This window comes from Myxocyprinus asiaticus, chromosome 24, assembly GCF_019703515.2.
Source record: "Myxocyprinus asiaticus isolate MX2 ecotype Aquarium Trade chromosome 24, UBuf_Myxa_2, whole genome shotgun sequence".
Lineage (NCBI taxonomy): Eukaryota > Metazoa > Chordata > Actinopteri > Cypriniformes > Catostomidae > Myxocyprinus > Myxocyprinus asiaticus.
In genome coordinates, this window is record NC_059367.1 from 19,421,311 (window position 1) to 19,447,417 (window position 26,107).

At 38.0% G+C, this 26,107-nt stretch overlaps 2 protein-coding genes across 2 annotated transcripts; both read left to right on the top strand.

Annotated features, from left to right (window-relative positions):
* The first annotated feature begins 128 nt into the window (after positions 1–128).
* elapor1 (endosome-lysosome associated apoptosis and autophagy regulator 1) lies at positions 129–6,897 on the top strand. The gene is given in 15 exon segments (XM_051654103.1): positions 129–397; positions 837–879; positions 881–993; positions 996–1,011; positions 1,282–1,426; positions 1,511–1,591; positions 1,668–1,773; positions 1,905–2,054; positions 2,550–2,659; positions 3,494–3,539; positions 4,904–4,934; positions 4,936–4,995; positions 5,161–5,262; positions 6,752–6,820; positions 6,822–6,897. Coding segments are annotated over 15 exon segments (1,371 nt in total). The 5' UTR covers positions 129–174.
* si:ch211-163l21.10 (basal body-orientation factor 1) lies at positions 6,276–25,418 on the top strand. The gene is made up of 5 exons (XM_051652490.1): positions 6,276–6,932; positions 7,807–7,977; positions 8,286–8,451; positions 24,267–24,331; positions 25,249–25,418. The coding sequence occupies exons 3-5, from the start codon at positions 8,311–8,313 to the stop codon at positions 25,343–25,345; spliced, it is 303 nt and encodes a 100-aa protein (XP_051508450.1). The 5' UTR covers positions 6,276–6,932; positions 7,807–7,977; positions 8,286–8,310; the 3' UTR covers positions 25,346–25,418.
* The last annotated feature ends 689 nt before the right edge of the window (positions 25,419–26,107 follow it).

Sequence of the window (26,107 nt, forward strand, 5' to 3'; positions counted from 1 at the left end):
GTAGAACTTCATATTTTCAAGTTCACACTTTAACTTATGTAATGTAGAAAGTATTTAATCTTTTTTGCTATATTCACCACAAAATCTTTTTTTTTTTTTTTTTTTTTTGTGCTGGCAGAAATATCCAATTAAGGTAACAATTGCAGGTTGCCACTTTGTACAGTGTACCAAAGTATGCTAATTTTTCCTTCTACAAAACTTCAAGGTCCTAGTTTAAAACCAAATGTCAAACAAGTGTTTATTGTTAAAGTAATTGTAGGTGTGTTGTTGTTGCAGTCAGATTACCATTTTGAGTACACAGATTGTGATGTTTTGGGCTCTCGATGGAGAGTTGCGATACCCAACAAGCCAGACACCTGTTCTGGTTTACCTGATCCAGTCAAAGGCACCCAGTGCAGTGAGTATTTTTAACACTCACACAACTTCATATCTACTGCTTGCATTCTATTGCATATCTATTGCTTTACTGCATTCATACATTTGGCAGACACTTTTATTCAAAGGGACTTGCAGTGCACTGAAGATATACACTCACTGAGAACTTTATTAGGAACACTATGGTCCTAATAAAGTGCCGGACGTGGTCTTCTGCTGTTGTAGCCCATCTGCCTCAAGGTTTGACATGTTGTGTATAGGAACATTTAGCAACTAAATGCATAAATTACTTATAGAACTGTCTGTTACTTTCCAAACCTATCAAGATATCAGATATCAAAACAATGTGATATTATTAGAGGGAACATGTGAAATTCTCCTCTGCCACACACTTTATTGTATTCACTGGATGCTAACAGTATTGTTTTTCTCTAACCTTAAACTGCTCTCCGCATTGACAGCGTTCACCTGTAATGAGGGGGAATTTCTGGACATGAGGACTCGAGTGTCAGAAATGTGTCGCAAGTACCTGTTCTCTTGGGACAGGTGTGGCCTTCGATGAGTGGGACAGTTTGCCGTCTGGCTTTATCAGCCATGGCATCAACATGAATATTGGTGACACACTAATTGCTCCAAGTGAGTGACTCGTATATATCTATGGAGAAATTAGAACAGCTGCTTTTTGCATATGCAGTGGTGCTTGTGTTATTAGAATTCAAGATCAAGTGTCTGGATGAGCTATTCAACATTCACTCAAATGTAACTGAAATCGCATGCACAAGTACAAGAGTGCTTGACGAGTCAGGACCTTGAGTTAAATTTGAATTATATTAAACTGGAGATTAGACATTCTTGGAAATTTGGTTTAATGGACACCCATTATGTGTGTCTCTTGCTTCCATGCAGTTCAGCATGGATCCTGAAAGGTGATTACATTGCATTTAACACAGATTAGTGTACTTCAACTCTGTCATATGCCGTGAGTCTAAAACCTGGTTCTGTGTCCTTCCACTACCTCTATCCAGACAACAATATCTTTTTTGAATTCTATGTGAGTACTGCAGCTTCAGCCATGTCATTATTTCCTCTGTTCAATGAACTGTATTAGAGAAAATAATGGCAATGTGTGTTACAGGTTCGGAATGATCAGTGCCAGTCTACAGACTCTCAGTGTCGCTGGATGAAGATATCAGAAAGTGACTGGGATTATCACTATGTAAGTATGCAGATTAGTATGGACAGCAGACATGGAAGCCTCAGGGCTGATTTTTTTTTCTGTGCTGTCTGAGCAGGTGCAGCTGAGTAGTGGGAACAATGTCTTGTACTGAAGAACTACAGGTTTCACTCTGGCTGCAAACACTGCCAAACCAGTTCTGCTGAAGAACATTGCCATCTCAGGTTTGAATCCATCACAAATTGTTTGTACACCTCAAATGAACATGGAATATATTGTGCATGTTGGAAATGTTCTTTAAATACAGGTGAAAACTAAAAGTATTTTTCTACTAAAAATGACCTTGTCTCTATAGGGGTTTCTTACACGTCTGAGTGTTTTCACTGTAAGCCTGGTACATATAGTGATAAACCAGGTGCTGCCCATTGTATCCCATGCCCTGCTAATACTTACTCTAATAAAGGAGCCACAGTGTGCCAACCATGTGAGGCAGACAAATATTCAGGTGAGCATTTTCAGAGAGTAATGACAATAAATATGAATTTAGTTCTTTATCACCAGTGGTCATTTTGCAGAAACAACCTACACTGAAAAGATTATTAGTAAGATTTACTTTTTAAGTAAATTGTAATGGTATACAGTTAAGGAAATTCTACTTAAAGGTGCTATAAGCATTTTTGTAATGGAAAGGTATGCAAAAAATTTTCCTACTCCCTGAAATATATTCATGAAATAAGTGTCGTGAGAAATCTCAACGGTCTCTGTAACAGCTTTAGAGCCTGTAAACTACAAACAAAAAATGTGTCCGCAGGCTGTGGTCTCTGATGCTTTCTGCCTGCCAATCATTTTGCACGTTCTCATAATATTGTAGCTGCAGCAAATTATTCAGGCTTAATGACATATTTATACTATGCTGTCCATAACAGTTGTCAGTTGAGAGCACTATTTTGCTGCTGTTGTTTTCAACAACTGCTTCTGCTTGGTGTTGGTCTCAATAAAGCTAATTTGGTACCTTTTGAACTGGGGGTTTTGGAAAGAGGGGACGTGGCTAATCCAACGGCTCAGTTTGTGGACATTCCAGAATGGCTAAAATCGCTTACAACACCTTTTAACTTCATGACATAATATTGATGAAAGCAAGTGAGTAACTTTCACTTACAAATCAGATGAACGTTTTATTGGAACATTTCAACATTTTGTTTTAAACACAAATTTGATCATGTACAACATGACATGCATATAGTGAGTCTTCACAGGACTGCTTATAGCATATGCTGTGTAGTCTATTAGACAGCCCCACCTGCCGTTAGAAATAAGATACAGTGCTGCACATGAACACGTCAACAGTTGGTGCACAAAACACGATGACGGTAACAGTCAACTGATCTTTTTTTTTTTTTTTTTTTTTTGATCATGAATGGTTATTTTGAGTGGAAAATGAACTTCAGTTTTACAAAACAAGAAGTTACCAAATGTAACAAAATCAACAAAAACTGTGTAAATAAACTTGCAAACAATGCAACCATGCAAGCTCATTAATTATCCAAGCCCGGTGCATGCTGGGAAAACCAGCTTGAGAAGTTACATAAAATGTACTTATTTTGTTTACTAGTGAAATTTACTCAATAGTGAATAAATGACAATTAATTTAGGATTTATACATGATGATGCATTATAAAGATAACAAACAATCATAAATGATATTTACTTTTAAGCTAGAGCATTCATTTTTACATGGTTGAATAGAGTACAAATGTAGAATTTACTTAATAATTAATAACTTCAATGTAGAAAGTACTTACGCTATATTTACTTCACAAAATTATTTATTTTTTAGTGGCGGCCACAAGTTTAACAGTTGCTAGTATTATTTGCTCCTTTGTGCTCCATGCCATTACACCATTATCGTAGCTCAAAGTTGTATTATATTTCCATTTTATTTAGCTGATAGTCTACTACTTCCCTGTGGAAGGCTTCTGTGTGTCATATGGTACATGATTAAGTGTTCTAAAAAAAGCATCAAAATGCCAGAACACTATTAAAGCATGGCTTGATTCAGTGCTACATTGCGTAAATTGAGTAAAATGTACAAATAAAGTGAGTTATTTCCAACATGCATGTATTATTTAGGTGCAGTTTAGCCAAATACAGAAATTACCCTGAACTTTGTTAATTGTTATTTTATAATTACATATGAAAGAGGCTTGATTGTTGCACTTCCATATCTGTTTCAATATATTCAGAGCATTTTGAGGTCAGACTAACAAAATATGAAGCATTTTAGTATAATGTATCACTTAGCATTTGGGCAAAGGTATTGTTTTGTGATGATGGTTGGTGAATCTCATTGAATGTTACATCTGCATAGATGTGATCGAGCATTTGAATGTAATCTAGGGATGGGCGGATCGATCCTAAAGTATAGAAACTTCCGATACTGATGTTGTATCAAAAATATCGATCCTCACACAAAAATATCGATTCTAAAAAAAATTTTTTAACTAGGGATATTATTTGGTTACCATGAACAAGAACAATAATCTTCAAAGTGAAATAAAAAGGATTAGGCTATATTAGCAATTACTTGAGCAGGATGGGAACTATTTCTTCTTACGCTCATCTTAACATGCTTGAATTCTGAAAGACACAAGCAGACGAGCGCTTGCGCCGCCACAACGCTCGCTCAAAGAGGGAGCAATGCCATGCTGAGGTAATGAGAGAAAAACAGAGATACTGCTTCTGGAGTAAATTCACACTAAATAAAAACATATCTAAAGGTGACATTTATTATAATGTGTTTATGTGACTTTGTTACAGGTTTATTTAAAAGTTGTTAGAATTTTGATAATTTTCTGTATTTGTTGTTAATAAATAATAATATTAATAATAAACTCTAACCATGGTTTCACATAAGTAATATTGTAGTAACAATGACTGTTACTACAATTTTTTTGGTGGAAACCATGGTTTTACTACAATAACCAAGTCAAACATTAACCATGGTTAATTTTGTGGTAATTATGGTTTAACTAAATACCATGGTTAAACTATGGCTACTGTGGTAAAATCATGGTTAATTTATTTAAGGGTAAACAAAGCAGAATTCCAATAATTTTGTTTAGGCTCATAAATGTAAAAAAAATAATGACTTGAATTATGACTAAAATAATATTTAAAATTACCCATTTTATCCCAAATTCATAGAGGTATCATATTGGTATCGACGATATTGGACTTGATATTGTTATCGGACTGAAAAGAAAATAAGTGGTATCGCCCATCCCTAAAGTGAAGAAAAACCGTTTTGAATTTTATTCTAATTCTATTTTTATGGCAGTAACACTTCATATTCAGGTGTGACAACTGAATCCAAACTGGATGATTTTATCTTTGGACGGCAACTTCCCCACTGAATCAGAGCTACTGGATGTTATATTCTACTACAGGTGAGACAACCTGTGTCCAATGAATTGAGCTAAACACTCAGTTTATTAATGTGCTTTTATTATTTATGTAGTATTATTTTAAGACCTTAGCTTGATGTCTCACATTTACTACTTCAGCTTGATCTATTATATTATGTTCTTTTTTTCCATTAATGGTGTCAACAGATCTAGACAAACAACGAAAGCATGTAAAAATGGAAGATCGACCTCCATCAGGCTCCAATGTGATCCCACAGTAACATTGAAAGACCATGTTTCCTTACCAAGGTACACTGTGAAAACTGTTTTTCACATTTGGGGTTATGTTTAGCAGTGTTGGGGAAGTTACAAAAAGTAACTACTTTTCCAAAAATTTTAATCAGATTACTGATTACTTCAATTTATTTAATTTACTTTTAAAGGGATAGTTCACCCAAAAATGAAAATTCTCTCATAATTTACTCACTCTCATGCCATCCCAGATGTGTATGACTTTCTTTCTTCTGCAGAACACAAAGATTTTTAAAAGGATATCTCAGCTCTGTAGGTCAATACAATGCAAGTGAATGATTACCTGAACTCCAAAAGCTCCAAAAAGGAAATAAAGTCAGCATAAAAGTAATCCGTCTGACTCCAGTGGTTTAATTAATGTCTTCAGAAGTGATCCAGTTGGTTTTGGGTGAGAACAGACTGTACGTCTTGACAGCAGTCTCCTTGGTGATCTTGATTACACTTCCTATAGCACCATCTAGCGCTCTGTGCATGTGTCAAGCACTAGGAAGTGTAATCGAGCTTGAAATCATGATCATGCCTAGAGACTGCAATAGCAAGATGTACAGTGAAAAAAAGGGTTAGATTTTGGTCTGTTCTCACCCAAAACCCATTGGATCACTTCAGAAGACATTGATTAAACCACTTAAGATTTATGGATTACTTTTATGCTGACTTTATCTCCTTTTTGGAGCTTTGAGTAATGGTCACCATTCACTTGCATTGTATGGACCTACAGAGCTGAGATATTCTTCTAAAAATCTTGCTTGTGTTCAGCAGAAGAAAGTAATACACATCTGGGATGGCATGAATGTGAGTAATTGATGAGCCAATTTTCCTTTTTTTGGTGAACTATCCCTTTAAGTTACTTTCTAAAACAGGTCACAAATGTTTTTGTTTTTCTGCTCAACAAATTCATAATAATGTCTTTTTTTCTCCTTGTTCACTGTCACAGAAATGCAAACAGACGTAAATAAGAATATATGAATTCACATTTTAACTGTATTGCATATTAAATAATATTTTTTGAAATATTTGTAACCCAAGTAATGTACTTTAAAGTAATTACATTTATTGAAATTCAGTAACTGTAATCTGATTACAAGAAATTTAAAATTTAATGTATCACACTATTTGTGCCTGAAATTAGATTACAGTAACATTACTTTGTAATCCGATTACACCAATCATTGTTAAGGATACATATAAAATTGTATAGAGTGTAGTGCACTGTGGACATGGAGGACAGTTCCAACAAAAATAGAAATGGAAACAAAACAGTAGCAGATATTTCTGTGTACACTTGAATTTAAGCGTACAATGAATGGTGTTTTTTGGACAGCTCTACTAGACTATTGGTTTTAAATTGCTGACATGACATCTTGTGGTGAGTGAGAGAAACTGCAGCTCAATAATGCAGTATTCCTACTTGGAAACAGAGTATGGAGGATACTGTCAGTATCTCTGTTTATTAATTTACTTTTCTCTGAATTTGTGTTTTGTGCAGTAACTGCACAGAGGGCACCTGTGATGGCTGCTCCTTCCATTTCTTGTGGTGCTCCCAGCATGCCTGTCCTCTGTTCTGAGAGGAACTATAAAGAGATTGTGAGTGCCTGTATCCAAAGAATTCAGGTGTATCGACTCACAACATAATAAACCTCATAATGACTGAAGGAGAATGACTCCAGGTCAGGTTTAATTCATACAAATACATAGTTTCCCCTCTGATTGATTTAATTTCACAATTATTTTTAGACAAATTCTGTCCATTTTGTTTTATTAGGATCACTTTAAACTATTCGGAGTGACTATTTGCACTAGGTGTAAATAGTACACAATGTGTACGTGGCTATTTGCACTCCAGTAGTCTGTTGGAAACACAGAAATTAAAGACAAACTGCACCCCCCAGTGTTACTGCACTGGCATAGCTTCTAAAGACGGTGTAAATGTGCTATTTTTTTTTTTTTTAAATCGGCGGACCCGGGTTCGTTTCCCCCTTTTGCTCCACTTATTCCCATCCTGTTTACAGTCTCTACGTTTAATATTACCTTTAATACTACTTATAATAATGAATAAAATTATGAAATGTCGATTGCCTCGCAATGATTTGGTCCCGGTAAAGGTCAGGTAGTTGAGACAAAGGTTTGCTCCAAGTAAAATTATCCATGGTTTTACTATAGTAATATTGTAGTGACCATGTTTTTTTTGGTGGAAGCTATAGTTTATTGCAATTAACCATGGTGTTACTACAGTAATATGGTGTTAATAAGGTAACCATGTTTCATTTTGTGGTCACCATGGTAATACAATGGTTACTGTAGTAAAACCATGGTTAATTTTTGTAAAGTAAGGTTAGGGTTAGGTTTAAAGGTGGGGGTTGGTGTAGGGTGTCTGTGGGACTTTAAATAAACTCAAACACATTGTAGGGATATTGTATGTTAGTATTTAATAAGGGGTGTAAATAGCATCTAACACTATTTGCACTTAGTGTGAATATGCTTTTTGTTATTTAAACTTAGTGCAAATAGCCTGAGCCTAAATTCTCCATCCATTATCTACAGCCGCTTATCCTATGCAGGGTTGTGGGTAGTGCTGGAGCCTATCTCAGCTGTCTCGGGGCCTAAACTATTTTGAAGAAATCCATCCATCCATCTTCTATAGCCGCTTGACCTATGTATGTGTGGCAGCAGCCTCTGAGGTGCACGGGCGGGGTGTCGCTGCCCCCACAGAAGGTCAGTGCCTGTGTGACTCTGGACTTCTGGCTCAGGTTTGGCGTTTCCATTGGAACTGTGGCCACTGTGTGCTCATTACCCTTAGCTGCTACTTCTGGAAAAGGACACGCAAGTGTCTCAGAGGGACATTAGTGTAGTTTTCAATGTAATTATTGAAGGAAAATGAGTATATGAGAATCAAACCATATTATTTGGTCAACTAATTCAGTTCATAAAGTCTTAAAGTTCTGTATATTAATGATTTTTATATCAATTAATAGTGGGGGAAAAATCCCAAAACACAAACTTTAACAGTCCTCTCTCTGTAGGCTGCAGTACAAGTACTCTAAGCTAATGATGACTACAAGAGATAAGGAGTGTGAACTCCCAGCTGCAGATAGCTATGCCATCATGGAAGGAGAAGATGCAGAGGATGACCTCATCTACCTCTCAAAGAAATCATTTTTCACTAAGACCAAGTCATATTCAAGAGAGGTGAGGTCACAGAAGATGGCAACACAAATAGACAATCCAGTCATTTCTAGTTATATATTCCCATTTTAGTGTTTTAAATGTATCTTGCCTTAACAGCATATAGACATTTAATCACAAAATGTTGCTCTTTAGCAGAGAACATCAGACGGCTTTGACTCAGTTCACCTAAAATCTTCAGCTACACAGGAGATGGACATGAGCTAGAGCCTTTTAGATTCAAGGACCACCAGCAGGACATGTTTGACAAAATTCAGTGACTGAAAAATCTTGACATTCACATGACTTTCTTACTGAGATGACACTATTGCATCATAACTGGTATTACCAGATGGACTAGAGAAGCTCGATAAATGATGCAACAATATTGCACAATAAGTGCCTGCTCAAGAGCACTCCATAATCCTTTTGTTGGTCTCCATCGGGTGTCCACTGGATTCAGCAAATCCAGGCTTAAGATGCAGACTGGAGGCAAGATTGGCATGATGGCATTTTAAAAAAAAAACCAGATTTCTCAATGTCAGCCTGTACAAGCATATTTTGCACATCTGTTTAAGCTCTTTTTTTGGCATTGTTAGTGTTATGATAATTGTAGCTAAAGTCATATATATAATGATAATCATATAATGATAATTATGATGTGTTGCCACTTTCTCCCATATTGATGTCTTACAACCTTTTTTTCAGTGTCTTTATTGTATTTTAGGAAACATTTTTTATTTTTATTGCATTAAAGTAATGCCTACTTGACAGTGTCAGTTGTTTACCAGACCCAACTAAATTCGTTAAACACCTTTATAGTATTCCAACTTTTATTTTGTTGCTTCAGTTGTACAGCTCAGCTGCTCTGACAGACTATTTCCATAGTAACTACTGTAAACTCAGTGTAAAGCCACTGAAATAACCCTCATCTGCTCTAGAGAAAAGATGCAAGGGGAAAGGTTTAGGATGAAAAATATGTCTGCGTCCAAAATCCATACTTAAATTAGATAATTGATAGTACAATGTCGAGGGCGTCGAAGAAAGACACATGTTTTCCTCTAATTTTCTTTACAATATACATTTTCCCAGAAAAGGTAAGAAGGCAGGCAAGCAAGCAGGAATCTAAAGTCAGCAACGGTTAGTTTGGACAAAGCAAAACCTGAGTGTTCAAAACGTCACACAAATACCTCTGAACCCTCAACCAAAACTCCTGGATCTTAACACACCCCCAAAAGACATGGGTAATGTCTCCAACTTCTGACTGGCATCGCCAGCAAGTGGGTGTGTCTTTAAGACCAAGCCTATATAATCTAGAGGGGGTCCAATAAAATCTATGTAAAATCTTAAATTGCATAAGGCGAACCCTTGCATCTCTAGATACAGACTTGACATTTTTAAGAATCTTAGTCCACACTCCATCCTCCAATACCAAATTCAAATCTTTTTCCCATACTCTCTTGAGAGAAGTCAAGGCTTCATCCCCCAGACTCTGAATTAGTAGGGAGTAATACACTGATGCTTCATGGCCTTTTCGAAAAGCAGCAATCCACTCCCAAAAATAGTGCAGAGTAGGTGGCGAAGCTGTAAATACTTATAAAACTGAGATCTGGTAATGCCAAAATGTTGAACCAAATTTTCGAAAGATCTCAATACTCCACCCTCATGTAGGTCACCAAGTGCATTAACCCCCCTCACAATCCACTCTGACCAGCAGAAAGGGGACTTATTAATACATAGTTTAGGGTTCTGCCATATGCTCGAGGCAACATTTAAATAAATATCAGAATTAAACACTCTGGACACTTTTGTCCATATCGAGTGCAAATGCAAAATAACGGGATGCGACTTAACCTCTCCGGCTAGTTTAATCGAAAGGCTATGCAGTGGCGAGATAGGGGCAAGAACTTCCTTTTCAATACAAAACCAGGGAGGGGCCCTCTCAGGTGGAAGCGACCAATGAGCCAAATATCTAAGACCGAACGCATAATAATAAAACAAAATCTTGGGTAGGCCTAGCCCTCCTCTGTCAATTGGCCTATGTAACTTACTGAAATTTAACATGGGGCGCTTACCATTCCAAATAAAGGACTTCGCTATGCTATCAAATTGCTTGAAATAAGAGAGGGGGACATCTACAGGGAGAGACTGAAGCAGGTAGTTTAATTTTGGAATACAATTCATTTTAATAACATTAACTTTCCCAATCATCGATAAATGTAATGAAGCCCACCTGCTGACATCGCTCGAAAACCTTTTTATTAAGGGATCAAAATTAACTCTAACTAAATCAGACAAATTTGCTGGGAATAAAATCCCCAAATACTTAATGCCCTGTTTGGGCCACTGGAAAGCGCCCGGCTGGAAAGCCGTTTCTGGGCAGTATGCTGTCAGCGCCAAAGCTTCGGATTTAGACCAATTGACTTTGTATCCTGAGAACTTGGAAAAGGAATTAATAATTCTGTGGAGGCAAGGCATAGATCTAGTAGGTTCAGAGACAAATAATAAAATGTCATCTGCATAAAGCAGAAGCTTATGCGTCACACCTCCCGCCACCACCCCTGGAAACTCATCCTCCTTTCTTATCACTGCTGCTAATGGTTCCAGGGCAAGACAGAACAATAATGGGGAAAGAGGGGAACCCTGTCGAGTGCTCCTATCCAGAGTAAAATAATCTGAAATTAATCCATTTGTTTGTACCGCTGCTACAGGGTGTTTATAAAGTAACTTAATCCATCCAATAAATGTACTCCTGAACCCATACATTTCCAAAATCTTAAAAAGATAATCCCATTCTACCATATCAAACGCCTTTTCGGCATCAAGTGAGATGGCAGCAACCGGAGTCTGATCATCCACCACTGACCACATGATATTGATGAGACGCCTGATGTTATCAGAAGAGCTACGGCCCCGAATAAATCCCACCTGATTTATATGTATAAGAGATGTCATAACCTTACTTAATCGGTTAGCCAAAATTTTTGACAATATTTTTACATCTAGTTGGATCAGGGAGATTGGACGGTAACTTTTACACTCGCTTGGACCTTTGTCCTTTTTAAGAATCAGACTGATCCGGGCTTGTGTCATGGTTGGAGGAAGCTTTCCATTCTTTAATGATTCCGTATAAACCTCTAACAAAAGTGAGGCCAATTCTGTAGCATAGGATCTAAAAAATTCTGCGGCAAAACCATCTGGCCCCGGAGCCTTCCCAGTAGGTAGGGACTTAATTACCTCGTTAAGCTCCTCCAAGGTTATCTCTGAATCAAGAGAGTTTTTTTGCTCAGTCGTCAGTTTAGGGAGATCTAATGGTTCCACAAAGTTTCTAATATCTTCATCAGTAGATGAAGACATGGAACTATAAAGATCAATATAGAATTCTTTAAAGGCATTATTAATATCAATGGCTGAGGTAAATAATAATTTAATAATTTAATAATTTATTTCACCACCAGCAGATTTCACTGAGGGAATGGTAGAAAAAGACTCTCTCTGCTTTATATATCTAACCAAAAGCTTCCCTGCTTTGTCACCCGACTCAAAGTATGACTGTCTTGCCCTGAATAACCAAAACTCCACTTTCCGCGACAAAATAGTATTATATCTATATTTCAATCGGGTTAATTCTCTGAGGCCATCAGATGACATTCGGCGCTTCAGCTTTGCCTCGGCACTTTTAATATTTCCTTCCAACTCCACAAGTTCTCGTGCTTTGGATTTTTTGATGAATGAGGCATACTGTATGATCCGGCCCCTAAGAACCGCCTTAAGTGCCTCCCAAGCCACGCCCACAGAGGATACTGAGGACCAGTTGGTCTCCATATAAACATTGATTTCAGTCTTTAACATTTGTTGGAAATCAGGATTTTGTAAAAGGGACACATTAAGGAGCCAACTATATGATTTCTTTTTCTCTATATGTGGCATCACCTCTAAACTCATCAGGGCGTGATCTGAGACTAAAATGTTTCCAGTTGAACAATCAACAACAGATGAAATAAGGGATTTGGATATCAAAAAAAAATCTATTCTAGAATAAATCTTATGGACTGATGAAAAAAATGTATAGTCCCTACCGGATGGGTTCAAAAGTCTCCAAATATCTGAAAGACCAAGATTTTTACACATCCTGTGAAGTGTCAATGTTGCTCTAGGAGGTTTACACACTTTAGCTTCACTATGATCAAGGACTGAATCCATCAAAAGATTAAAGTCTCCTCCCAATATTATATCATGAGGGGTGCCAGCGGTTTGCAACATCCCTTCAAGATCTATAAAAAAGCCCTGATCATCAACGTTAGGTGCGTAAATATTAGCCAAAATCAGACTTTGCCCTTGAATTTCAGCTAAAACAATAATTACTCTTCCTAATTTATCTTTAATCTGTTTGAGAAATTTGAATACTAAATGTTTATTAATCAATATAATGACTCCCTTGCTCTTAATTGAGCCAACACTAAAGGAAACATGCCCAGCCCATATCTTCCCAAATTTTTCAGCTTCCTGCGGGGAGAGATGTGTTTCTTGAAGAAACACTATATCATATTTCTTACATTTAAGAAAAGTAATAACCTTCCTTCTTTTTATGGGGTGCCCCAACCCATTCACATTCCATGTGGAGAGAGACAACTTATTCATATTAACATTTGACATATTGATATAATAAAAATAAAAAGTGACATCCCATTCTTAATCCATAGGGTTTAATATGACGTCGGCCCACCCTTTGCAGCTATAACAGCTTCAACTCATCTGGGAAGGCTTTCCACAAGGTTTAGGAGTGTGTTTATGGGAATTTTTGACCATTCTTCCAGAAGCGCATTTGTGAGGTCAGACACTGATGTTGGACGAGAAGGCCTGGCTCGCAGTCTTCGCTCTAATTCATCCCAAAGGTGCTCTATCGGGTTGAGGTCAGGACTCTGTGCAGGCCAGTCAAGTTCTTCCACACCAAACTCGCTCATCCATGTCTTTATGGACCTTGCTTTGTGCACTGGTGTGCAGTCATGTTGGAACAGGAAGGGGCCATCCCCAAACTGTTCCCACAAAGTTGGGAGCATGGAATTGTCCAAAATCTCTTGATATACTGAAGCATTCAGAATTCCTTTCACTGGAACTAAGGGGCCAAGCCCAGCTCCTGAAAAACAACCCCACACCATAATCCCCCCTCCACCAAACTTCACAGTTGGCACAATGCAGTCAGACAAGTACCGTTCTCCTGGCAACCGCCAAACCCAGACTCGTCCATCAGATTGCCAGATGGAGAAGTGTGATTCGTCACTCCAGAGAACGCGTCTCCACTGCTCTAGAGTCCAGTGGCAGCGTGCTTTACACCACTGCATTCGACGCTTTGCATTGCACTTGGTGATGTATGGCTTGGATGCAGCTGCTCGGCCCTGGAAACCCATTCCATGAAGCTCTCTACGCACTGTTCTTGAGCTAATCTGAAGGCCACATGAACTTTGGAGGTCTGTAGCGATTGACTCTGCAGAAAGTTGGCGACCTCTGCGCACTATGCGCCTCAGCATCCGCTGACCCCGCTCTGTCATTTTACGTGGCCTACCACTTCGTGGCTGAGTTGCTGTCATTCCCAATCGCTTCCACGTTGTTATAATATCACTGACAGTTGACTGTGGAATATTTAGTAGGGAGGAAATTTCACGACTGGACTTGTTGCACAGGTGGCATCCTATCACCTAGTACCACGCTGGAATTCACTGAGCTCCTGAGAGCGGCCCATTCTTTCACAAATATTTGTAGAAGCAGTCTGCATGCCTAGGTGCTTCATTTTATACACCTGTGGCCATGGAAGTGATTGGAACACCTGAATTCAATTATTTGGATGGGTGAGCGAATACTTTTGGCAATATAGTGTATATTAAACAACTGGAGTCATGTGGATTCTTTTTATGCTGCCTTTATTATTCTAAAAATCTGGAATTAAGCATCTATGTAGGAATCGAAATAGACTGTAAGATATAGGTAAAATATTTGGAATAGTTTTTCCATCAGATATACAAAATCTATGTAAACAATTTTAGATATATTAAACCATATATGCCACTAAAAATACACATTGCAACAATCAGTGACGTCTTCTTCCATACTGATTCACCTTGAAAAAGAAGCCGAGCAGAAGATCACTCAGCTTGCAGAGCGGGCACATCAAGAGTCCATTGTGTGAGCAAATTTCTTTCAATCCCTTCATTCCAATTACAAACAATTTTTACTTTGCAAATTGTGATGTGGTCACTCTACCAATGATTGCTTATGCAATAACATGCATAAGTACAGTACATGCATATGAAAGACTCTTAAATGTATATGATTTGTATTTGTTACTGTGTATATGTATGAGTCACATCTTCAGTTCTGGTGGCTCTCAACAGGCAGTTGGGTAAAGCATCGCACACTGTGTTTAAGAAAAATGTGCCACTGAATGAGGCCCTGAGTTATCATGAAAGAGGCGGAAGAACTGAGGACAAATGCCGCCTTAACGCCTTAACAGAGAAGAACACTTCCCTTGTTCTGCAGAAGGTGCCTTCAGTGCATATAATAAAATATGGAATGTATTTTAATATTTGAGATTAAGAGCTATGACACAAGAAAAGATGATCAATGTAATATACTGAAACTACAACTGCGCTAGTTTGCAATGTCTGTAGGAGACAAATTAACTGATGAGTAAGAAAGGCAATTCCCAGTTAAGAGCCCAACAAAATGAGATCTCAGAGCTACGGCTAAATTGGTCACACCTGAGCAAGCTCTGGGCATTATGGCTGGGGAGTTTGAGCAGGAGAAAGAAGAGGTAGAACAGTGCGATATAGTCAGCATGCAGGCCAACATCAGAGACCTTGAGAGGCTGGAAATGCTTCTAGCTGCCCACGAGGAGTTTAGCCAAGTGAAACGGCTAATACAAAGCATCATTGAGCAGCGCAAAGAGCTTGAGCTCTCCTTTCATGAAGCTCTTGACAATGTGAAGAAAGAAATAAGAACACAACAACAGATTTACAAGTTAGTTGTAATTATGCAAGCTGAACAGTGGTCCAATTTAACGATTCATTATTTTAGTGCTTTGTAACTTCAGTATTTGGAAAAAATACTCAAATGGTTCAAATTAACTTCACATTGTACACATTTGAAGTGCTTCTTGCACATAAAGATGATTGTGTGTGTGCAGACAGGAGACTCTTAAGGCATATAATCACTCATTAAGAGAATCTCTAATCAATTTGATTGTGATAATGGTCTTTAAATCTCGACATAACAAACAACTTTTAAGCAATGGCTAAGGCTTGCATGACAAGTTAGTAACAATAATGTTGTGCCATTTAATAGGAGTAACTTGAAGAGCTCCAATTTGGACATTTCCGATCTGACCTGGGAGCAGAAAGAGAGACTGCTCAAGCTGCTCTTTGCTAAACTGAATGGCCAAAAAATTATGTAAGAATTAAAGAGATAGTTTTCCCAAAATGATGATTTTTGGGTAAACTACCCCTTTAACAGTGACTTCATACAATTTTTTTTATTGTAGTTTAGGAACAAATATTAAAGAACTATTGTGTGTCCCTATTTAAATGCATATACATGTTCTCAAAATGTTGTTTATTGAAACAGACTGCTTAAAATGACAGTTCCAAGTTCAAGGAGAAAACAATCTTTAGAAACTTTTAGTAGCCCTTTCTGATTAACACATTTATTGATTCACAAAATTGACGAAGAAAATTAAAACATATATTCACAGAATCAACATTTAACACACGAGTATACACACATAAAAAAAGAAGAAAAAAAAGAATAATAATAACACACATTTAAAACTATACTTCTCTATCCACTGCCCCTCCCTGAGAGCCCTCCAAGGAGGCCAAATAGCTGCCCCATGTTCTATCAAATAAATCTAATATAAACCCAGCCTTCTACATGACATTTCCTCGAACCCCATCTCTGTGCACCACTCTTGAAATGAGGGTGCACCACCCGACTTCCATCCCCTTAGAACAATCTGTCTGCCGATCATAACACTGGCTAGGACCCAATTTTTTATGTGTTTATCCCCTATATTAATGACCGCCCCATTGCCTAAAATACAGAGTCTAGGGCAAAATGAAATTTGAGTACCCAATATGTCAAACATAAAACTCTGAACCCTCAACCAAAATTCTTGGATCTTAACACACCACCAAAAACCATGGGTTGTGTCCCCATCTTCTGATTGGCATCGCCAGCAGGTGGGTGTGTCTTTCAGACCAAGTCTATACAATCTAGTGGGGGTCCATTAGAATCAATGTAAAATCTTAAATTGCATAAGATGCACCCTTGCATCTCTAGATGTAGACTTGATGTTTTTTTAGAATCCTAGCCCACACTCCCTCCTCCAAAACCAAGTATAAATCTTTCTCCCATAATCTCTTGAGAAGTTGAAGCTCCATCCCCCAGACTCTGAATTAGCAGGGAGTAATACACTGATGCCTCATGACCTTTTCCAAAAGCAGTAATCACCACTCCCAGAGTATCTGCCACTTTAGGGGGGTGTATGGTACTCCCAAAAATAGCACAAAGCAGGTGGCGCAGCTGTAAATACCTAAAGAATTGAGATCTGGGAATCCCAAAATGTTGAACCATATTTTCAAAGGATCTCAACACTCCACTCTCATATAGGTCACCTAGCGTATTAACCTCCCTCTCAATCCACTCTGTCCAGCAGAAAGGAGACTTATTAATACATAGTTTTGGATTCAACCATATGCTTAAGACTACATTTATTTAAATGTCCGAATTAAACTCTCTGGACACTTTTGTCCATACCGAGTGCAAATGCGAGATAACGAGAGAACCAATTAGTTTAGTGGAAAGGCTTTTCAATGGCAAAATAGAGGCAAGAACTTCCTGTTCAATACAAAACCAGGGAGAGGCTCTCTCAGGTGGAAGTGACCAATGAGCCAAATGTCTGAGACTGAATGCATAATAATAAAAAAAAATTCTTGGGTAGGCCTAGCCCACCTTTGTCAGTCGGCCAATGCAATTTACTGAAATGTAAACTGGGACTTTACCATTCCAAATGAAGGACTTTGCTATGCTATCAAATTGCTTGAAATAAGAGAGGGGGACATCTATAGGGAGAGACTGTAGCAGGTAGTTGAATTTTGGAATACAATTCATTTTAATAACATTAACCTTCCCAATCATAGATAAATGTAATGAAGCCCACCTGCCCACATCGCTCAAAGCTTTTTATTAAGGGGTCAAAATTAACTAATTAAATCACACAAATTTGCTGGGAATAAAATCCCCAAATACTTAATGCCCTGTTTGAGCCACTGGAAGGCACCCAGCTGAAAATCTGAAAATCTGCCCAGCTTCGGATTTAGAACAATTAACTCTGTATCCTGAGAATTTAGAAAAGGAATTAATAATTCTGTGGAGGCAAGGTATGGATCTATTGGGGTCAGAGACAAATAATAAAATATCATCTGCATAAAGCAAAATCTTATGCGCCACACCTCCCGCCATCACCCCTGGAAAATCATCCTCCTTTCTTATTGTGGCTGCTAATGGTTCCAGGGCAAGACAGAACAATAATGGGTAAAGAGGGCAACCCTGCCAGGTGCCCCAATCCAGAGTAAAATAATTTGAAATTAATCCATTTGTTTGTACCACCGCTACTGGATAAATTAATCCATCCAATAAAAGTATTCCCGAACCCGTACATTTCCAAAATCTTAAAAAGATAATCCCATTCTACCATATCAAACGCCTTTTCGGCATCAAGTGAGATGGCAGCGACTGGAGTCTGATCATTCGTCACTGACCACATGATATTGATGAAATGCCTAATGTTATCAGAAGAGCTACGGCCCTGAATAAACCCCACCTGATCTATATGTATAAGAGATGTCATATCTTCTTTTATACAGAATTGTTGACAATATTTTAACATCTAGCTGGATCAGGGAAATTGGATGGTAACTCTTACATTTGCTTGGATCTTTGTCCTTTTTAAGAATCAGACTGATTCAGGCTTGTGTCATGGTGGGTGTAAGCTTTCCATTCTTTAATGATTCCGTTTAAACTTCTAGCAAAAGTGGAGCCAGTTCTGTAGCATAAGATCTAAAAAAATGCAGTGGCAAAGCCATTTGGCCCCAGAGCCTTGCCTGTAGGCAAGGCCTTAATTACCTCGCCAAGCTCCTCTAAGTTTATCTCAGAATCAAGAGAATTATTTTGCTCAGACGTCAGTTTAGGAAGTTCTAATGGTTCCACAAAGTTTCTAATATCTTCATCGAAGTAGACGAAGACGTGGAACTATAGAGATCAAGATAGAATTCTTTAAAAGCATTATTAATATCAATTGCCGAGGTAAATATTTCACCACCAGCAGATTTCACTGAGGAAATGGTAGAAAAAGACTCTCTCTGTTTTATATATCTAGCCAGAAGTTTTCCTGCTTTGTCCCCCAACTCAAAGTATGACTGTCTTTCCCTGAATAGACAAAAATCCACCTTCTGCAACAAAATAGTATTATATCTGTATTTCAATTGGGTCAATTCTCTGAGACCATTAGACGACATTCGGTGCTGCAGCTCTGCCTTGGCACTTTTAATATTCCCTTCCAATTTCACGAGTTCTTGTGCTTTGGATTTTTTTGGTGAATGAGGCATACTGTATGATCTGGCCCCTAAGAACCGCCTAAAGTGCCTCTCAAGCCACGCACACAGAGGATACTGAGAACCAGTTGGTCTCCATATAGACACTGATTTCAGCCTTTAGCATTTGTTGGAATTCAGGATTTTGCAAAAGGGATACATCAAAATGGCAACTATATGATTTCTTTTTCTCTGTATGTGGCAACACCTCTAGACACACCAGGGCATGATCTGAGACTAAAATGTTTCCAATTGAGCAATCAACAACAGATGAAATGAGGGACTTATATATAAAAACTATTCTAGAGTAAGTCTTATAGACTGATGAAAACAATGTATAGTCCCTACCAGATGGGTTCAAAAGTCTCCAAATATCTGCAAGACCAAGATTTTTACACATCCTGTGAAGCGTCAATGTTGCTCTAGGGGGCTTGCACACTTTTGCTTCACTATGATCAAGGACTGAGTCCATCAATAGATTAAAGTCTCCTCCCAATATTATATCATGAAGGGTGCCAGCGGCTTGCAACATCCCTTCAAGATCTATAAAAAAGCCCTTATCATCCGCGTTAGGTGCATAAATATTAGCCGAAATAAGACTTTGCCCCTGAATTTCAGCTGAAACAATTATTTATCTTTACTCTGTTTGAGACATTTGAATTGTAGATGTTTACTTATCAGTGTAATCAGGGATGGGCAGTATTTCAGATACAAGTATTTAAAATACAACATACTATTTTGTACTTTGTATTTTAAAGTCTTTGAAAAAATCAAATGTAATTTGTGTCTAAATACATTTAAGTTTGGTATTTGTGTATTTTCGAAATATATAAAATACTTTGTGCCAGTCAACCTCTTTATTGGGCTGCTGATTTCCTGTATCAGCTAGTCCAGTCATGCCCCCCAACCCCAACTTTCATGCACAGGAGTTGCAGATATCAGAGAGAACGGCACCATCTAGCATTGGGTGAGCAAATTTTCTGTGTTCCTGCAAGGAAATATGTAGTAAGAAAAGGTGAGGATGTGATGGTTGATTCTACTTGTTGCAAAAAACATAATTGCTGGCAACTGTTATTTATTTACCATCAAAATATTGAGGTAGCTACCATAGTTCTCGCTAGGGATGGGCACGAGTACTCGAGTACTCGGGTACTAGGACGTGGCAGCAATGATCGATGGTGATCATGCATGATGTGGCTTTTCACTTAATTCGAAATTTAGTGACAATAACCTGACGACTTGACACAAACGTGTCAAAGAGGAACTTATTTTAAATTTTGAGATTGATAAGGTTGTGGTTTTGAGGTGTACACTGATTGTCAGAGATGTCTTATAGCAACCAAACTGATATACGGCGCTGTAATGCTGTCGTTACACTCTTTTGACTGTTTTGAACACCTGTTTCTGCAAAATGTTTGCTAAACACGTTTTTATTATCATTTAATGTAAGAACTTTGACTCATTAATGGATATTATTTAATAAAAGTGAATGTTTGTCAATGACTGTAAACCTCCCTGCCCTTGGTGCTGCAATGTTTGCATGACGTAACACACACCTGCATCTCGACGAAATGGGAGATGAAGATTTCCGCGCGAGTTTCCTAGTTAGAAGTCTGACATAATGTATCATTCCATTGCACATTAGAGTTGAATGGAACGCTTCATGAATCATCACAGCAGCAACAACACGGAGTATCGCGGCTTTCCCCACAGGAGCGAACATTTGGGGAGACACACACACACCAGGCGTGTGGCAGTGGACTCAACGCACTGAAGCATTTATATACAGCAGGCGAGTGTTTCAAACTGCAAGACAGAGCGCAGCTAAATGGAACAGAATGCAGTGTCTTCAAAACTTAACTTCAACTTAACACGCATATTAAAAACGCGATGGTTATGGCGTCTCCTGTTAAGCCAACTGTGATTTGAAAATAGACTGTTCAGACAGTTAATAAAAAACCTTGTGCACGCTTACTAAGATTACTACGGTAACCTGAAGGAAGACCAGACAGACGCGCGTTGTGCACATACTTTCATTGAGTTGGGCAGCAAATCTTCACAAAATGACAATATATGATGCATTATATTTTGATTATGTAATCTTTTGTACATTTTGTAACAGATTATTTTATAACAGCCTATAATTATGAATAGATGATACACTGGAACAACAAAACGCAATGCAGCAGCCAAATACATTTGTCAGACATGTTATTATTTATACAGTTATGTACATGTCATTGCCCCTCGAGTACTCCGAGTATTTAGTCTGAGTACTCAAGTAGACAAAATGACCATAACTAATTCTTGCCAGCCAATGCAATGTGTGTCAACAGTGACGAAATCAAAACTAGTGGGAGGTGTTAATCACTTGACTGTCGAGATTCCCTGCTGAGTTAAAAGACAGAAAAAACACATCCGTTTGAAAAAATAATTCTGTCACTGAGGCAGGGTCTTGTGTTCTGGCCAAGTGACCAATGAGGTTCTTCTTATACTGAAGAACTGACAAGACATGAAGCTGATGTGAATGTTTTCATCACACTCAGATTCTGTCACCAAGCTTTTTCGTGCACTAAAATGAGCCAAAACAGTCTGTTTTTATTGGATGCATTTCTTTACTCACTGAAAGCTGCATGTTGACATGCATTCTACGACAAGCCTCGATTGGATAAATAAACAATCACACACTTTCACAAGGAAAAGTACTCCATCTTCATCACTTCTTTTGTGTTGCGGCAGAAAAGACACAGGAAGAGAAAGAGAGAGAGCTCCGTGAATGTGAGAACAGGTACTTTTCAATGCAGAAATGAAGCAAAAGCAACTAATGACGGATAAAAATAACCACAACTTAAATGTTCAATTTTTGGTCCGTTTTAATATATAACCTTGTGAAAGCCGACTGTACCTGCATTTGGATGAGAAGCTTATTGCTCTTTGGAGTCAACAAGTATGTTTTTATTACATATCTAATGTCATATCATGACAGACTATTAAAAGAAAAACATTTCTGGCCAGATCTTTCCACAACGTGACTATAAATGTGTAAAACTTTTTACATTTAATAGTTAGGTCTTATTTTATTTTTTATATGGTAAACATAAGCTTATATAATACCTAATAATGGTACTTCATTGAATGGAAAATTTTACATGTATGTTGTGTATTTTCAAGATATAAAACACTGTATTTTATTTTGATGCATTTAAACTGAGGTATTTTGTAATTTTATGTTAAATACATTTTCATGTATTTGTGCCCATCACTAAGTGCAATAACTCCCATGCTCTTACTAGAGCCAGCACTATAAAAAAAAAATGCCCACCCCATATCTTTCCAAATTTTTCCGCTTCCTGCGGAGAAAGGTGTGTTTATTGAAGAAACACTATATCATATTTCTTACACTTAAGAAATAAGTGCAATGGCCCCAACCCATTCACATTCCACATGGAGAGAGACAATCCACTCATATTAACAATTTACATTTTTACATATAAGAAAAAATAGAGTGTGTCAAAAACAAGATTATAAAGACCACATTCCAACACTGGTGCGATCATTAAAACCCGAACATCCCCCGGAACAAAACAAACAGAAAAAAGAAAAACATGAGCATTAACCCTGCAACAGTGCCAACTGGCATACATCCCTCCAATCTCAAAAAAGTCCATGTATGCCTACGAGGACCCCCGCGACAACTTTGCCGTTGGATTGCTCAAGTCCAGTGTTTCTATACAAATTTTGTGAGACAGAATTACACAGCAAAAGATAATCTATCAAACTCCAGCCAATAGGTGGAATAAACACAAAGAGCATGTAGATTCATCCACAAAACTGTCCCGAAGGTGTGCCACTCTGCAAAATAAACTCCAAAGAAGAACCAGCACCAAAAAACAAAACAAAACAAAGCTCCGTTTCCTCAAACAGTCAAGTGAATGATCAGTGAGCCGGTCCATTCGGCTGCAACGCGAGTATCACAAAATGACTTACTACTTTGTCTTTATGAAGGACATCGCTTGCTGTGGATATGTGAATGTTTTACGGCCCTCCTTAGCATCTACTCTCAATTTGGCTGGGAATATCAGTGCAAAAGTGACCTTCCGTTGAAGTAAAAGTTTCTTGCATTCCTTGAATCGATCATGTATCTCTCTTGTCGAATTCAAAGTCTGGGAAAAAGAAAATGCTGTGGTTCTTCCAAGAAAGCCTTCCTTTACTCCTTGCCTCGCGTAACACAAGATCTTTATCGGATGATTTCAGAAATTTGGCCAGAATTGATCAGGGCCTGTCTCCCTCCACGGATCTCTGTGCTGTAACCCTGTGAGCTCGCTCGATTTCCAGCTTATTGCCTGCTATGTCGAGCAGATTTAGAAGGAGCCCATCCAGGAATTTCACCATATCCCGGCCCTCTTCGCCTCAGGAATTCCGACAATACGGACATTATTCCACCGGCTATGGTTCTCCATGTCCTCCAACTTCTCCAAGACACGCTCCAAATCCCCCTTGGTTGCTAGCGGATTAGCAGATAATTCAGTCTCCGATGACTCCAGATAATCGATCCGTTTCTCGACATCCCCCACTCTTGTAACCTTCTCAGAGAACTTCGCCTCCATGGTAGTGATCGATCGACGTATCACAGCCAGATCCTCCAAGTCAGCAACGACCTTCGATGGCATTGCCGACATGCCACGCAATTCTCGCCGCATTTCCCGCATTTCTCCAACCAAATTGAGTCCCTGGCTCACGGCCCTTTCGGAGGTATCAGCTTGAGCATGTAAGTGTCTTTTAATGTCTCCAGAGCCTGAGGATTTTGAATTCTTTGTCATATTGTCCTTCTAGAACAGTTATGAAACAGAGTGTATCGAATCTCATCGGTTTATATCATTAAGTGTTAAAACTAGCAAACTGCACAGAGCTCGCCGTTCACACGTCCGATCCTCGCATGGCATCACATGACTCTCCATCTTTTAGTAGCCCGACATGTTGTCATATGTGAAATTACAATCATATTTTGCAATCCTACAAATCTGGCTGCCTCTTCCCCCTCTGGCAGTTCAAATGCTCATGGTTCATTTCAGCATAAAGTGAAAGTGCCCTGGATACTGTCAAGACATATAATGTAACACAGTACTACACGGCCTTCACTCTGTGCTCTCTAAATTTAAAAATATTTACTGTTTTTTTTTCTATACCCCCTACCAGAAAACCGGCCCCTCAGCTCTACCAGCCACTTCCTCTGATGAGATCCAGGTTAGCAGCGATACAGGGTAAGGCCCCAGCGTCATGAGATGACCATAAAAGGAATATTCTGGGTTCAATACAAGTTAAGCTCAATCAACAGCATTTGTGGCATAATGTTGATTACCACAAAAATTAATTTCGACTTGTCCCTCTTTTTCTTTATAAAACAAACAAACAAACATCTGGGTTACAGTGAGGCACTTACAATGGAAGTGAATGGGGCCAATCTGTAAATGTTAAAATACTCACTGTTTCAAAAGTATAGCCACAAGACATAAACAATGTACGTTATAACATGATTTGACGATGAAGACATCACTTACTAACCTTTTCTGTGTTAAGTTATATCCAATTTAACTTCGTTGCCATGATGACATAACACCCTAAACCGACAACAAAAACAAAGATTTAAACAACTTTACTGATTAAATAATAAATTAGTTTTAACAGAAGATTTAAGTGCTTTTATAAAATAAGCTTCACATTTCGGCCTTTAAACCCTCCAAAAATTGGCCCCATTCACTTCCATTGTAAGTGCCTTACTGTAACCTCGTTTTTTGCTTCTTCTTTTTTTTTTTTTTTTTAAGAAAACAAGATATGATTTAAAATAATGCAATCATTGGTTGAGTCAATGTTGTTTGTTGGGCTGGGGGGCTGCTCAAACAATTTTTATAGAGCCACAGAGACACCGTGTTTACAGTTTCTGAGAAAACTACTCTACAAATGGCTTATTATAGTTGTCTCTGAATATTAAACTGGGAAAGGAGAAAGTGTTTTAACACCAAAAAAGTGCTTCAGTTTTAACATATTCTTTTGCAAAGTGCTTCCTTTTTAAGTTGCATATTTGCATTTGGATAATTCTGAATAATAATTATATTGTTATTGTGTTGTCTTTTAAGCTATGCCTCCCCATAATTATAATCAATCAATCTGTCTTTCCCAGGTTTACAGAGAAACACAGCCTGACCTTTATAACCCAGATGCCAGTGGTCAATATGACCTCTGACTCCTGTGTTCTGCCAACCATCAAGAGCATCTGACTGTATAATTCATACAGCACTGTATATTATTCAAATTATAAAAGAAAAACCATCCAAGAAAAAGTATAATGGATTTTCGGCTCATTAAAAATGAATAAATACATTAAGATCAAGATATTATTAAAATAGCTAAGCTCAGTTTGTGGTCTGTATTGATGATAGTTCAGAATACTTTCTATGTTTTCCAACTTCTGTTACTATGCAAAATAAATAAAAAAAATAAAAATGTGCATCTGTATGTTCTGTTGTCATTGTGAACTGAAAAGTTCAAATTACTCAAAACCTTTTATAATTTCTTGAGTTTGACCCTAACCCTAACAATGGCTGAGATTTACACTTGTGGCCAAAAGTTTGGAATAATGTACAGATTTTGCTCTTATGGAAAGAAATTGGTACTTTAATTCACCTGAAGTGGCATTCAACTGATCACAATGTATAGTCAGGACATTAATAACGTGAAAAATGACCATTACAATTTGAAAAAAAATTCAGAACTTCTTAAATTACTTAAAAGAATAATAAAAAAAATCCTCCACGTGCAGCAATGACAGCTTTGCAGATCCTTGGCATTCTAGCTGTCAGTTTGTCCAGATACTCAGGTGACATTTCACCACATAGATGTGGCTGTCTTGTTGGGCACTTCTCACGCACCTTACAGTCTAGCTGATCCCACAAAAGTTTAATGAGGTAAGATCCATAACATTCCTTTTCCAATTATCTGTTGTCCAATGTCTGTGATTCTTTGCCCACTCTAAACTTTTC